The 14,105-nt window shown below is 44.3% G+C and overlaps 1 protein-coding gene across 1 annotated transcript; it reads left to right on the top strand.

Annotated features, from left to right (window-relative positions):
• The first annotated feature begins 1,032 nt into the window (after positions 1 to 1,032).
• CCN3 (cellular communication network factor 3) lies at positions 1,033 to 9,795 on the top strand. Its single transcript, XM_027064000.2, has 5 exons — positions 1,033 to 1,232; positions 1,360 to 1,585; positions 2,625 to 2,876; positions 4,086 to 4,300; positions 7,663 to 9,795. The coding sequence occupies exons 1-5, from the start codon at positions 1,161 to 1,163 to the stop codon at positions 7,957 to 7,959; spliced, it is 1,062 nt and encodes a 353-aa protein (XP_026919801.1). The 5' UTR covers positions 1,033 to 1,160; the 3' UTR covers positions 7,960 to 9,795.
• The last annotated feature ends 4,310 nt before the right edge of the window (positions 9,796 to 14,105 follow it).

Below are 14,105 nucleotides of genomic sequence, written 5' to 3'. Positions count from 1 at the left end.
AAACCGCTCTCCACCTCACGAGAGATGCCCAATGATGGAAATGGCACGGCGGCCCTTTTTTGAACGTGGATAAGGGAGAGTGGTGAGGGAGAGACTGGGTTTGCTGCAGGAGTCAGCCAAGTAAAGCAGCGACCGGCCTCACTCCTCACCTGATTCACTGATGTTTGGACAGTGGCTGAGCTGAACCTGCCTCGCCGACTCTCAACTTCTCTTGGATTTTGGCATGCGCTGATTCACATCAGGCATGACACGACAGGTGTTTCAAGGCTTTCTTCCATCAGGAAGAAAGTTTGTATTTACCTCTTACATTTTTATGTTATTATGTTTTGCTTTTATTTCTTCTCAGCCTGCAGAAATCGTGAGTTTAAGAATGGGGGGCGGGGGGGGGGGGCTGGGAATGATTAGAATCAAAGAAACTTTGCCATTTGGCCAAAAGTATCCCTCAACCCAAAGCTGCGATGCTCTGCTTTGCTTTTTCTTTTCTTGCTTTCCCCTCCACTTTCTTGCTTCTCTCTTTCTGCTTCCCTCCCTTCTTTCCTCTCCTCCCCTTCTCTCAACACATTCAAAGAGTGCCCTAAACGGTGACAAACTTGCATGTGCTTCCCTTATGACTAAACCCCTGGGCCTCTCGCCAACCCCCCACAGATGGCCCCGAACTGCAGGCACCCCCGGAGGAGAGCCCCACGTGTGCTTGGAACGGCCAGCGCGCAGCGTGGTGGGGAGTGCCGGTGTCTCGGTCCTGGGGGAAGGCAAAGCGGCTTCCAGGAGGAAACGGGCGTTTCCTTCCCACGCGCTCGAGCGAGCCCTGGGTCCCGGCCCCGAGACTCCACCCTGCCCCTCCCGGCGCTTCGGGAAAAGCCAGTCGCCACACACAGGCACTCGCAGGCCCCGGGGCCGCGCCCTAAGGAGAGCGGCACCCACGGCCAATTGCCATGGCAACCCCGGGGTTCGTTCCATTCCCCACCCAGCAGATTTCCCCCCCCCCCCCCCCTTGCCGGCCCTGCAGCCAACCCGAGCGAGCGCGTCCCGGGAACGCGCTATAAAACCTGCGCCGGTGCCGCCGGGGGACAGAGGCGGGCGCCGGACCTGCAGCGGGGCCAGCCGGGCCGATCTGGGGCGCCAAGTCTCGTCTCGTCAAAGCGGGAGGGAAAAGCCCGATCATGCAGAGTGTGCAGAGTCTGTCGAAGCGGTGCTTTTGCCTGGGCTTTCTGCTGCTCCACGTCCTGGGACAGGTGAGTGGCGCGCCCCTAAGCTGCGTCTGGTTACTTTGCCCTAATGAGTGGCCCGCGCCCGGTGACCGAGTGGCTCTGCCTTCGATCTTTCCTGCTGAGAGCTTTCTCCTCGTCCCGCCTGCACCAGGTCGCTGCGACCCAGCGCTGTCCCGCCCAGTGTCCCGTGCGGTGTCCCAAGACGCCGCCAACCTGCGCCCCCGGGGTGAGGGCCGTGCTGGACGACTGCTCCTGCTGTCTGGTGTGCGCCCGCCAGCGCGGCGAGAGCTGCTCGCTGCTGGAGCCTTGCGAGGAGAGCCGCGGCCTCTTCTGCGACCGCAGAGCGGACCCCAGCGCGGGAACCGGCATCTGCATGGGTAATCCGGCCCCCTGCGCCTCCTGCCCTCTGCTCCCGCAAGCTGCCTTTTCCTCTCCTCCTCTTCCCAGAGGGTGACGTGCAAATAATAATAATGGTGATGGTGCAGTAGGTGATGTTTGTGGAGCGCTTACTGTGCGCCAGGTATGGTCTGGGGCGGGGCGGGGCGGGGTGCGGGTGCTTGCGGCTTTGGGGAGCCGCCAGAAGCCAGAGAGGAAACCTGCCCGCAAAGGTGAGAAGCATTCGTCACTTGCCTCTAGATAGAGGGGCAGCGGAGCAGAGTTTAGAGCCAGTGAAATCATTTCCTTTGGACATTTCCAAGGGGATGCTTGTGGGTGACGGGATTCTGGGATAACTCACATGCTCACAGTTCCCCAGCACGTTTGTTTTCACACCTGTAATGGTTCTGTTTGAGCTAAAACAGCCCCTGGTCTCCTGGGACCACTATGTAACCCCAGTTTGGACTGTGAATAAAATAAAATGCAGGCAACGGGCCAGTCCAGGCTGGTGAGACCTAATCGTGGGGGGTCATTTTTCCACGTGGTGCACCATTTATTCTGAGGCTGCCTGCATCCCTCCAACCCCACAAGAGGGATTGGAATAGCCTTCTCCTTTCTTCTCTAAGCTGGTGATGATTTATTGTGCTGGAGTGCCAAGGAATCCCAGCACCCTTCCCGATTTGACCAGTTAACCTGTTTGGAGAATACGAAGTGCACTTCTGTCTTTTTAATTCTAACCTGCTGGAATAGGAGAGGTCAAGGAGGTTCTAGCTAAATGACTTTATCATTGGGAGCAAGAGCTGTGGCACCTGGGGAGTGTCACTTCTTAGTTGTGCTCCTCTTTCTTCATCTGCAAAATAAGTGGCAGGATGAGATGGGTTTCTTCTTGCTCAGGGAGGCCTCCGAGAGGACATCTCTCTGCCAGAGATAGAGAAGAAACTAGGAAAAGAAGGACCCGAGGTTTGCATGTAGCTTTTCTAGCTGTGTTGTTGTTTATTCTCTCTGCCCTTCCCTCTGTGCCTTGCTCCCCTGACGCCCTAGCTGTAGAAGGAGACAACTGCGTGTTTGATGGGGTCATTTACCAAAGTGGAGAGACCTTTCAGCCAAGCTGCAAATACCAGTGCACCTGCAGAGACGGGCAGATTGGCTGTGTGCCCCGCTGCGAAGAAGACCTGCTCCTGCCCCAGCCTGACTGCCCAGCTCCCAGGAAAGTCGAAGTGCCCGGGGAGTGCTGTGAAAAGTGGATCTGTGACTCAAATGAGAAGGCGGAATTAGGAGGCCTTGCCCTTCCAGGTAAGATACTCAGGATACCTGACGGTGATCAGTGCCCAGGTTAAATGCAGGCAGGAGGCACGTATCCTCTTTGGGGATCTGCAACGAGAAACTGGCCTCAGTTTCTGCCCATTCGGTTGTGGATTCCAGATTGCCCACTGAGATCAAGCACATCACGTGTTGGAATCCTAGCCAAGTTGCTGAAGTATGCACACAGTTTCTCCTAAAGAGAACCTGCTGCATTCAGTGGTTCTTTTGAGCAAGGGGATTGATTTTGTCTTATTGGATGACTACTGTTTAGATTTTCACCTGCCCCCATTTGACCCTTAAAAACATCACAATGATAAAAGTAAAAAATATAAATTATCACTCTTTTCTGGATTCTGTGTATTACCTTGGGCTCTCAAGTAGCATCCGTAAAGACTGCTACTTTTCCCTGAACCGGTATCACAGAGACATGTCACTTTTCCAGATGCTGGGGGAAGGGTGAAGGGTCTTTGTTTTGCTTTTCTTTTTGTTTTATCGTATAAAGGAAATTGTTTTTTGAAAAGAAAAATTCAAGAGTCAGGAGAGACTATTTTAGAAGCCATTAATCACCCAGATTATTTATACTGGCAGTACATGGAGCTTTACAGTTTTTCTGAGGTCAGAAATGATCAACCATGACCTACAGATAGGAAAACTGCCATGTAGGAGAGAGAGCCCCAAGCCATACATGTTAAGTGTTGGGACAGAACTTTTTGTAATCAAAGTCCAAGTGTCTATATCCCATAATCCAAACAACCCGTTTTACCAGTCTAGAGCAAAGTATTTCAAAGTATTGCCTTGAGTTGAGAGGTTCTAATTGCTCATCTAATTAAAATTCCATCATGATCCTTTTTCTGTACAAAATCGCATGTTGAAAACGCTACAGTTTATGGAATGGCTGTTGATGCTATACTGTTCTACATTCTTGAGACTACCAGACTTCATTAAGACAGCGTCTCCCAAGCTTCTTAAGGACAATTCAACAGTCCTTCTTCAAAGCTTTCTTAAAGGCCTACACTGTGCTGGTATTGTGCTACCTCTTTAGGGTTTATAAACACAGAGATCCAGTTCTGGCCCCCGAAATCACCTGAGTTTAGTAGGTACAGAATTGAATGAACCCTCTTTCCAATGATGGTTGAAAGGACCACTCAGCAATCCCCATGGTTTACTCAATATGGCCACCTTGATTTGTACATCCCATAGCCTACAGGACAGAAGCCACTGTAGGTGTTGCAGTCTCCGACTCTAGCATCAACTGCATTGAGCAGACCACGGAGTGGAGCGCATGCTCCAAGAGCTGTGGCATGGGTTTTTCCACCCGGGTCACCAACCGGAATCCACAGTGTGAGATGGTGAAGCAGACTCGCCTCTGCATGGTGCGGCCCTGTGAACAAGAACACAAGCAACCGACAGATAAGGTAGGAGCCTGGAGGCAGCCAGAGGAGGTCATGTTGCCTGATGGGCATCTGGGCTCTAGACAGTCACTGTGACACTGTGATACTTGTTGACTCGGAGGTCAGCTGTAGCTGGGAGTGAGCCCCAGAGGAAAGGCAGAGAGGTTCCTGAAATGAGTGAGTTTACCTTCTTTTTCTTCCTTCTCTTTAATGTATTGAAATATCCCAAGCAACTCACAGCCGGTCCACAGGTAAAGAGGGTGGAGCCCTAGTTGAGAATGATCTGGCAAATCTCACTGCATTCCTGGAGAAAAACTGGCGGCTCAGTTGCCGAGCACGGTTGATTTGAGAGAAGTGATTTCTGACCTCAGTTTTCTTCACCCCTTTAGGCTTGATCTGCAGGAAGCACAGGATAGAAACCATGTCTTCCTTACTCAGCCCTCAGTCCCCAACATCCTACCTGTACATATTGTGTGCTTGATACACAATCGTGGACGAATAAATGAATGGGTGTCTGGGAATTATTTTCAGTATTTTAAAAAGTCTAGTAGGAATAGTATATTTGCCAGCATAAGGCGATATGTGCCAAATAAAATAGCACATTTCTTTCCTTTTTTGCTGGAATTATATCAACTCAGTATGTTAACACGGAGTATAAGGCATGTGGATCAGAAGCTCTGATTGGTTCCTGATGACATCACACGCCTTGTTACCAGAGCCCTAGATCAGATAAATTCAATATCCAAATTGAACCATTAGTTGGAAATTTGTACAAACTTAATGCTAAAATAAAACAGTTTCTAGCAATGAAAGATTTACATATCTCCACACTGAGGCAATATCATCGAATGCCTAAGGGTGCAACCCTGGAGCCAGACAGCCTAAAACCCTGGCTTACTCCATGAACTAGCTGTGGAATCTGGGTCCATTTTCTTAACCTCTAAGCCTCAATTCCTTCCCCCATATAATGGGACCGTCGACAGTACCTACCTCAAAGTTGTCATGATGATTAAGTAGAATGAATTTGCAAAGTGTCTGGGCATAGATTACCCTGTTAACATTAGGCACCATTACTTAACATTAGGCCTCATTTCCATTTGTTGCTAAAATGAGAGTCTCTAGTGGTCATATTAGTTAAATAGCTACTTAGCTATATGACTTGGAGGTCCATCCTAATTTATGTTTCTTCCACCAATTTTGAAATAACACCTAGAAGCATCTTATCTCTAAGATAAGCTAGAAGCTGCACCTTCCCACACTTAGGGGAATTCTATTTATTTAGTTATTTGTTTATTTATTTATTTATGTAATGTGTATTTATTTTTGAGAGACACATACACACAGTGAGAGTGGGGGAGGGGCAGAGAAAGGGAGACACAGAATCCAAGCAGGCCCAAGCTAGAGCCTGATGTGGGGCTCAAACTCACGAACCATGAGATCATGACCTGAGCTGAAGTTGGACATTTAACCAACTGAGCCACTTAATTATTTTTTTAATTAAAAATTTTTTTTTATATTTTTATTTATTTTTGAGAGAGAGATAGTATATGAGCAGGGGAGGGGCAGAGAGAGAGGGAGACACAGAATCCGAAGCAGGCTCCAGGCTCTGAGCTGTCAGCACAGAGCCTGACGCAGGGCTCAAACTCATGAACCAAGAGATCATGACCTGAGCTGACGTCAGACGCTTAACCAACTGAGCCACACAGGTGCCCCACACACTTAGGGAATTCTAACATACCTGTTGCACAGTTATGTAGATTCACCCACAAAGCCACCTTTGTCTCTCTTTCTGTCTCTGTTCCCCTCTCCTGTCTGTCTCTCTGCTTCTCTCTCTCTCTCTCTCTCTCTCTCTCTCTCACACACACACACACACACACACACACACACACACATCCACACACTCAGATGTTACTGATCTTGTACCCTTTTTTGTGGACATTAGCAAGAATATATGCTACACATTAAATATGAAAAAGTAAGAAACAAGAGACCCTTACTGTTGTCAAGGACACACTTGCTTCTTTATTAAATAAGGCATTTCCATGTCATGACTCTAAAATTTTGCTTTTTCTATTGTTTCTTTCGCCAAAATTTATATTTTTAATGTAACTTGCACCCAGTTTAATATTAGGAAGTATTATATTTGAGATACATACATTTCATAAAGATTCCAAAATTTATTTGGAATCTAGGGAAATACTAGCATAATAATCATTACTTCCTAACACCAAGAGATGTTTCAGTGTGCTTCTCAAAGACCAGCAGCAGCATCTAAGAACTCGTTAGAAATGCAAATTACTGGGGCTCACATCAGACCTATTGAATCGGAAACCATGGATCTAAGGCCCAATAATCTATGTTTTAGCAAACTTTCTAGAAGATTCTGATGTACAATACAATTTGAGAGCCACTAATTTAAGAGAATCCCAAGCCTCAGCTCTCCATAGCTGTGGGCTCTGCCTAAGAAGGTGAAAAGAAGAGAATTGTGGCAAATTAGTATGTGAAGAAATCTAAGTGGAAAAGAACCATAGAGTCAATGTTGTCCTGAGTTATAAATATGGGGGGGGGGTCCTTATCAACCATTACTAATGGCATATTGAATAAATTCTCCACTTACCTTGCCTTCATGGAAAATAACCTTAATATCTCATTGTCTTAGACGTTCCTGAGGTTATAGTATATTAGAAATATCGGGCTTGTGTCATTCATTCATTCACTAACTAGATATTTCTGGTGATGTTAACCCTGTGAGACTCCATTTACTCATCTGTGAAACGTGGGTAGTTGTCCCTTATGTGAATAACAGATTCTTGTAGGGGTGAATGTTGTTAATAAGGTTAAGTGAGTTAATGCTGAAAAGTATTTGAAACATTAGAAGGCGTGCAATGTTGCCAGGTATATTTCCTTTCTCTTTATAACACCTAAGAATGCATTGGATAAAAAAACATCAAAGACTGTTTCAGTGCCTTGAAAAAATAGCTTTCTTTAGCCTATATACACTTTTACCTTCATCCTTATCAGCACAAGGTCAAAAGATGGTTGTGTACGATTAGGCCAGGTTTTCACATTCTAGGCAGGAAAGAAAATGAATCCAGGAAGCAATAAAGAACTGTACCTGTCTGAAAGGCAAAGGGTTTCCAAGAATTCCTTGGTTTATATATCATTGGCCAGAATTTTAGCACAAAGCCATTTCAAGCTCCCAAATACTCTGGGGAAGCAAATACTTTTACCTGACCAGATTGTCCAAACAAAACTAATGTATGTCAGCAAAGAAGAAAGCACAATGAATATTGGGTAGGCAACTAGCAATTTATTCCGTATCCCTAAAATGGTCCCACAGAGGAATGGTAGCCATTCCATGAATTGCTCCTTTTCTTCTTTCTTAGAAAGGTAAGAAGTGTCTTCGTACCACAAAGTCACTCAAAGCCATCCACCTGCAGTTCAAGAACTGTACCAGCCTGCACACCTACAAGCCCAGGTACTGTGGGGTCTGCAGCGATGGCCGGTGCTGCACCCCCCATAACACCAAAACCATCCAGGTAGAGTTCCAGTGCTCCCCAGGGCAAATCATCAAGAAACCAGTGATGACCATCGGAACCTGCACCTGTCACAGCAACTGTCCTCATAACCATGAGGCCTTACTCCAAGAGTTAAAGCCAAACACCAGCAGAGGGGAAATGTAAGATGTGTTCCTTGAGGAGGATACCTACAGAGGCAAAGTGTAGCTACCCAACATCAAATGAATATAAGAAAAATTAGGAAGAATTATTACTTTACCCCTGAGTGCTATGTATTGCCTGTAGTCATATGAGGTCAGTTATATCTGTCTTGTTTTTTTAATGAAAGATCTGATTAACTGTAAACTTGAAATCAAGTTAAGCTCAGGATAGTACTTAGGGGTGATTTACTTTTCTGTGGTATTGGCTACAAATGAAAATTTCTATAAATGTAAGAAATCAGATACATGTTTTTACTGTGTAGATGATCACATTACACTCATCTTACTTTGTTATACACTAGTGGAATGTCAAGAAAAGGTCACTGTCACAAATGTCAGTGATGTTTAATATCATACTGAACACGTTGTCATACAAATATCTTGGCATATATCTTTGACTTGACAGGCCTCTGTAGAGCGCTCTTTTTGAGCAGCTCAACTCTGAACTTCCAAGTTCAAGATCCGAGGACACGTGTAGCTGTTCAATTTGAAATCCAGAGACCATTAGTCTTCTGTTTCGTTGCATACTAGGAAGCAGACTGTATCTACAGGAATGGAATGTTTGTTAGTTAAGTGGACTGGTGCGATAAACCTGCTCCATTTCACACAAGTTGACTCCTTTCCAAAGAAAGAAGCCAACAGAAAACTCTGCTTGATGCAGAGGAGACCAGGCCGCTCAGCCCTTCCATTTCTACACGCTGGAGGCTGCTGGAGCTCCCCACTTTTTCATTCAGAAGAAGCAGAACATATCAGCAGAGACTTTCTCACCTTACTGATGAGGAAACCGGGGCCCTCTGATGACTTTCAAATGTGCTGGTAGTAGATTTTGAAAAAGAAGAACAAAATCACCATGACCGTGGTGGTAAAATACCATAAATTTTATGGGAGTTCAGAATTATTGTAGACATGCCCAAAACTTATCCTTGGGCCCTAATTATGCAAACTCACAAACAAGATATATGTGTATACATATGTGTATCTAATTTGTCAAGCTATAAGATAGCCTGCAAACTTAAATGTATACATCCTTTTAATGTCACCATATGTGTTCAGCTTTTCTCTTTTAAAGTATTTATATGTAAATTATACATTTTTTAATATTCTTTTTACTTTCTCTATTTGTCAGACATCACTAAATAAACACGATTTTATCAGTGCGTGACTATGCCATTACTTATGGGCTTATGAGTTGTTCATTGAAAATATAAATAATGGATGGACCTAGAGAGAACAGTGCTAAGTGAAGTAACTCAGACAAAGACCAATGCCATATGATTTCACTCACATGTGGAATTTTGGGAACAAAACAAAGAAAAAAAGAGACAAACAAAAGAAGCCAGACTCTTAAATACAGAGAACACACTGGTGGTTGTCAGAGGGGATGTGAGTCCGGGGTTGGGTGAAATAGATAGAGGGGGGTAAGAGCACACTTCTCGCGATGAACACTGAGTAATGTAACGAATTGTTGGCCCCTTATATTGTACACCTGAAACTAATATAACACTATATGTCCATTATACTTCAATATTAAAAGGAAAATATAAGTAAAATTAAAATTAACAAATTCAATCAGACACCAAGTGACAGCATCTATTGAAAGCAATGTAGCTATTTTTAGATGAGCTTGCAATGTCTTAGCAGCAGGGAAGCAAAAGACAGTTCTTGCTGAGTTAGGTGATCTCTATTGCTGAGGCCTCGGATATTCTCCACACTGTTTACTCAAGCCAACATCTTGAGCCCTAATATTTTTTTCTGGACAACCTGCTAGACACATCTGTGTATTAAAAATTAAACATGGATCGGGGGCGCCTGGGTGGCGCAGTCGGTTAAGCGTCTGACTTCAGCCAGGTCACGATCTCGCGGTCCGTGAGTTCGAGCCCCGCGTCGGGCTCTGGGCTGATGGCTCAGAGCCTGGAGCCTGTTTCCGATTCTGTGTCTCCCTCTCTCTCTGCCCCTCCCCCGTTCATGCTCTGTCTCTCTCTGTCCCCAAAATAAATAAACGTTGAAAAAAAAAATTAAAAAAAAAAAATTAAACATGGATCAAACAAAACTTGCCTCTCTGGCTTCATTCTCTAGTCAAAGGGCTCTCCATCCTCCCAATTACCCAGCTTAAACCACCAGCATTATCTCGATCAAACTGCTCTTACCTTGTGCCCAGAAAAGCATATATCCAGGGGCAATGCAAAGCCCAGCAGGGACAGGGGCTGCCATCTGGGCAGGGTGAGCGTCAGAGTTAATATAACCTTTATGTTAAAGTCCTGGTGGATGCAATGGGTCTATAGGTCTCTCATAATTAAAAAAAAAATCATGTTCCCAACTTTACTTCCCCTTACCTGCAGCCTCCTTCCTTACCCATTTATCTGGGATGTTTCTATTTGTCCCTTAAGATAGATTGGAAAGCCAATTGGATTTCTAGAGTTTAGTCAAAGGAAATTATTGAGGATAGCTAACATTTACTGCACACTTACTTTGTGCTGAGCACTTACCTTCATTAACAGCCTTTAATTTCCCAGTGGCCCTGTGAAGTAGACACTCCTCCCCATGTTACACATGAGTAAACTCAAAAATTTTTAAACATATGGATCTAGAACTCAAACCAAAGTCCTTTTGTTTCTACTTTATCACGTGGGTCTGTCAAAGATAATCTATCTACGAGGCTGCTCAGTCCAATATTGTCCATAATGGCAAGATGGGGACATTCAAAGATCCAATGATGTAGATTTGTTTAGATAAATCCCAGTACAGCCACTATGATGAAGAACAAAGTTACCTTTAAAATAAAAATGTCAGAAAATACTTGCTTCCCCAAAAAAGGTGTAGAACTATGAAAAAAAGTGGGTTTTGTTCAAGAATATTTATGGACACAAATGTAAAGAGAACTAGAGACAATGGGCAGTAAAGCAGTATAGTGTTATGCCAAGTTGGGCCCTTTATTTTCTTGTATTTTCTTTTTTTAACTGAAAACATACCTTTAAGAGCAGGGGGGTGGTGGTCAGGTGGTGAGGGGGAAGGGCAAAGCTAAATTCAGAGATCCTTTCAAGCAAAGTTCCCCTCCTACCTCTACTCATTGAGTTGGCTGCCCTTTCACTTGTTAGCAAAACACTTGTCAGGGCATTCATTTTGTTCATTCAAAAAATACTTACTGACTGCTTCTGGGTGCCTAGCATTGTTTTAAGTTCTGGGAATATCGCCATCAGTAAAAGAAACAATAAAATAAACAAGTTATCTCTCTTCCCTGGAATTTCCATTCTCCCTGTTGGCACAAGCAGGCAAAAAGCAGTAAATGGTCAAAGAAGGTGAGTATCAAATAGTGATAAATAAATCCTCGAAGATCATCAAAACAGGGTGAGCTAAGAATTTCTCAGTGGCCAATTTAGCTGGAGGTGGTAAGGAAGCTCTTTCTGAAGAGGTAACATTTCATCCTAGATCTGAATGACCAAGATTAGGAGAAAGAATCTGCAAGGCAGAAGTAACAGCTAGTGCAGAAAACCTAGTGTCAGGAATAAGCTTGTGCCTTCATTACAGAAGATCTGCATGCCTTGAGTATGCAAGGGGAGATAGGAATGATGTAGGCTTCCCTCTACCATCATAATCTCCCAGTCTTTTACAACCAATTCTTTAAATTCCTTTACACTGAACATCTTGAGGCCAGCATCTTAGTCTTCTTTGTATCTTCCCCAGTATCTGGCACACGGTAGGACTTCACTATATATCTATTAAATGAATGAATGAATGAATGAACAAAAGGTAGAAATTTTTTTGAAATAAATGTTAGGCTTTTAAACTATCAATTTCATTATTACTATCACTTGGAGAGCAATCCCCCACTCTCTGACACACACAAGCACATATGCAGGCATGCAATCCTGAAATAACTGAAGACATTTGAAAAAATGTGATCTGATCTACAAATATCTGTTAAGTCCAGAATGTTCTAGTAATACAGCAAGGAAAGCAACATTTACTGAGCAGGGTTGAAGGCTGCAGAAAGAGTGCAGGTTTGGGAGCTGTTCAAGCCTGGGTTTGAATACCAGGCCTACTCTTTCCTAACTGTGGGATATTGGACAACTTGTACATACTCTCTGAGCCTCAGTTTCCACACCTGTAAGAGGAGACCATAATATTGATTGAGTGGCCAACCACCCTTGTTTGTCCTGGACCAAGAGGGTTTCTGGGACTCAGGACTTTCGGTTGTAAGATCGGACAGTACCAGGCAAACCAGGTCACCCTTAGTAGCAACCACACACTGTTGTAAAATAATACACGTTCATAAGCACTTGACTGCGAGGCACATAGTAGGCCAGCAAATGACAGCTATTCTAATAGTAAGTATCCAGTGGAGCCAAGCTCTGTTCCTTATTCATTGCTTGCATGTTCAGAGGTAGATACTACTGACCTCATTTTTACAGGGAAAGATGGAGAATATAAAGGAAGCTAATGACCTATTAAGGACACAGTAAATGAAGGAGATGGGGTTCAAAGTCAGGGTCTGCCTGAGCTCAGAGCCAAAGCTCTTTCTCTCTTCAGTGCCGCAGCCATGAGGCCAAGTATATTTTCAGCAACCAAAACAATTCCAGCAGTTTTCATTTTTGTGCTATTTTCCCAAACTATAAATGTTCTCTTTTAGAAACAGCATTGCAAAGTAGTGAGATTGTTGAGATCATTCTGTGAATGTGAAATTTTGAAAGCACTTAATTGCTGTTTAGTGATAAGGCACACTTCATTGAAAATTATTTGGAAATTTTTCTTTTACCACACAAGGGTTCAGTTCAAGAATGTGGCAAGGACGTTTTTGTACAAGGAAATAATTGGCCACAGACATATCTCTTCCTGATGAGATTATCAATAGAACTTTCCACAGAGATTTCTAGGAAGTACTGGATTTTTCTCCCAGGATCTTCCCGCAGGTACACATTGTCATCCTTCCACATGGCTTCGATCCAAAATGCTCAGTATCATAAGTCAAATTATCAAAACAGTATGTCCTTTTGGCTGTGTGCTATCAAGCCTAGTTTGAAGGTTCATTATTATTGGAAATGTATTCATCTTAACCACACTGCATGGCTCTTGCCGGCAGTGCTATGCTGTCTGGACCACAGAGGGTTCACCAAATTCAATTACCACTTCAATAACACTACTGGCACTTGCTGAACTCTGAATAATGATGAATTCTCTGAAGCCATCCAGCTGAGGACTGTGAATTACTGTTACATTAAGCCAGCTGTTCTGGGGATAATCAAGAGGTGCAAAGGGTAAGGATGTCAATGTTGTACCATTCTTCCTAAAGGATGTGTATCTCTCCTTAGGACAAGAAAAGGAAGGTCTGAATTTCAGCCCAGGGAGCTCTACAAAAGAATATACAGTTCCATTCAAATGGCAGTGTTTCACAGAACGAACTGTCTGCTGGCTCTACTGGAAGGATCCTGGAAATGAATATTTTATAATCCAAGAAGAGGACATTGCTTGGACTTCTATTTTATTAGCAAAATCTGAGAAGCGGGCTCTGCTTGTGGCAGAGGCTCAGAAGTCTGGAAGAGGTTACAGAGTTCTCTGTGTGGGTTAAATAAGGGTCAGTATGCTCCAAAGGGACCCAGATTTGTCCTGCTGAATCAAGGCCACCCCCAAGATGCTCAGAGGACCTTGGCAGAGTTGATGCCAATAAATGCAAGTTCTAGTTCTTAAAATTTCAGCCATGAGGATCTTCCCTGATACTTTGCAGAGCCTCTCAGCCCCCAGAAAAAAAAAGGACAAAGACTACAAGGATCCTGTTGGGTGGGCTCTGTCATCTCCCCAAACTCCATATCCTTGTTCAAGAATCTACTGCAAGTTCACCTTCTCTAAGATTTCTTGACTGGCACCCATTTGCCGCCAGTGGAACTGACCACACCCTGCTTTGTGCTCAGCTGCTTCTTGTCACAATGACTACCGCAACAGCTAAAGCGCCCCGCCCCTGTTACCAGTTTTGAAGTCTGTCCCCCACTAGACTTTAAGCTCCAGGAGGGCAGGGACTTTGTCTGATTATCTCACCACTGCTTCATGCTGTACTTCTCACACTTTTCTGTCACATGACTCCAAGCAGCAAAGCATAATGAACACCTACAGCAGAAATCC

Source organism: Acinonyx jubatus, chromosome F2 (genome assembly GCF_027475565.1).
Source record: "Acinonyx jubatus isolate Ajub_Pintada_27869175 chromosome F2, VMU_Ajub_asm_v1.0, whole genome shotgun sequence".
Lineage (NCBI taxonomy): Eukaryota > Metazoa > Chordata > Mammalia > Carnivora > Felidae > Acinonyx > Acinonyx jubatus.
This window is presented reverse-complemented; position numbering and strand designations above follow the sequence as displayed.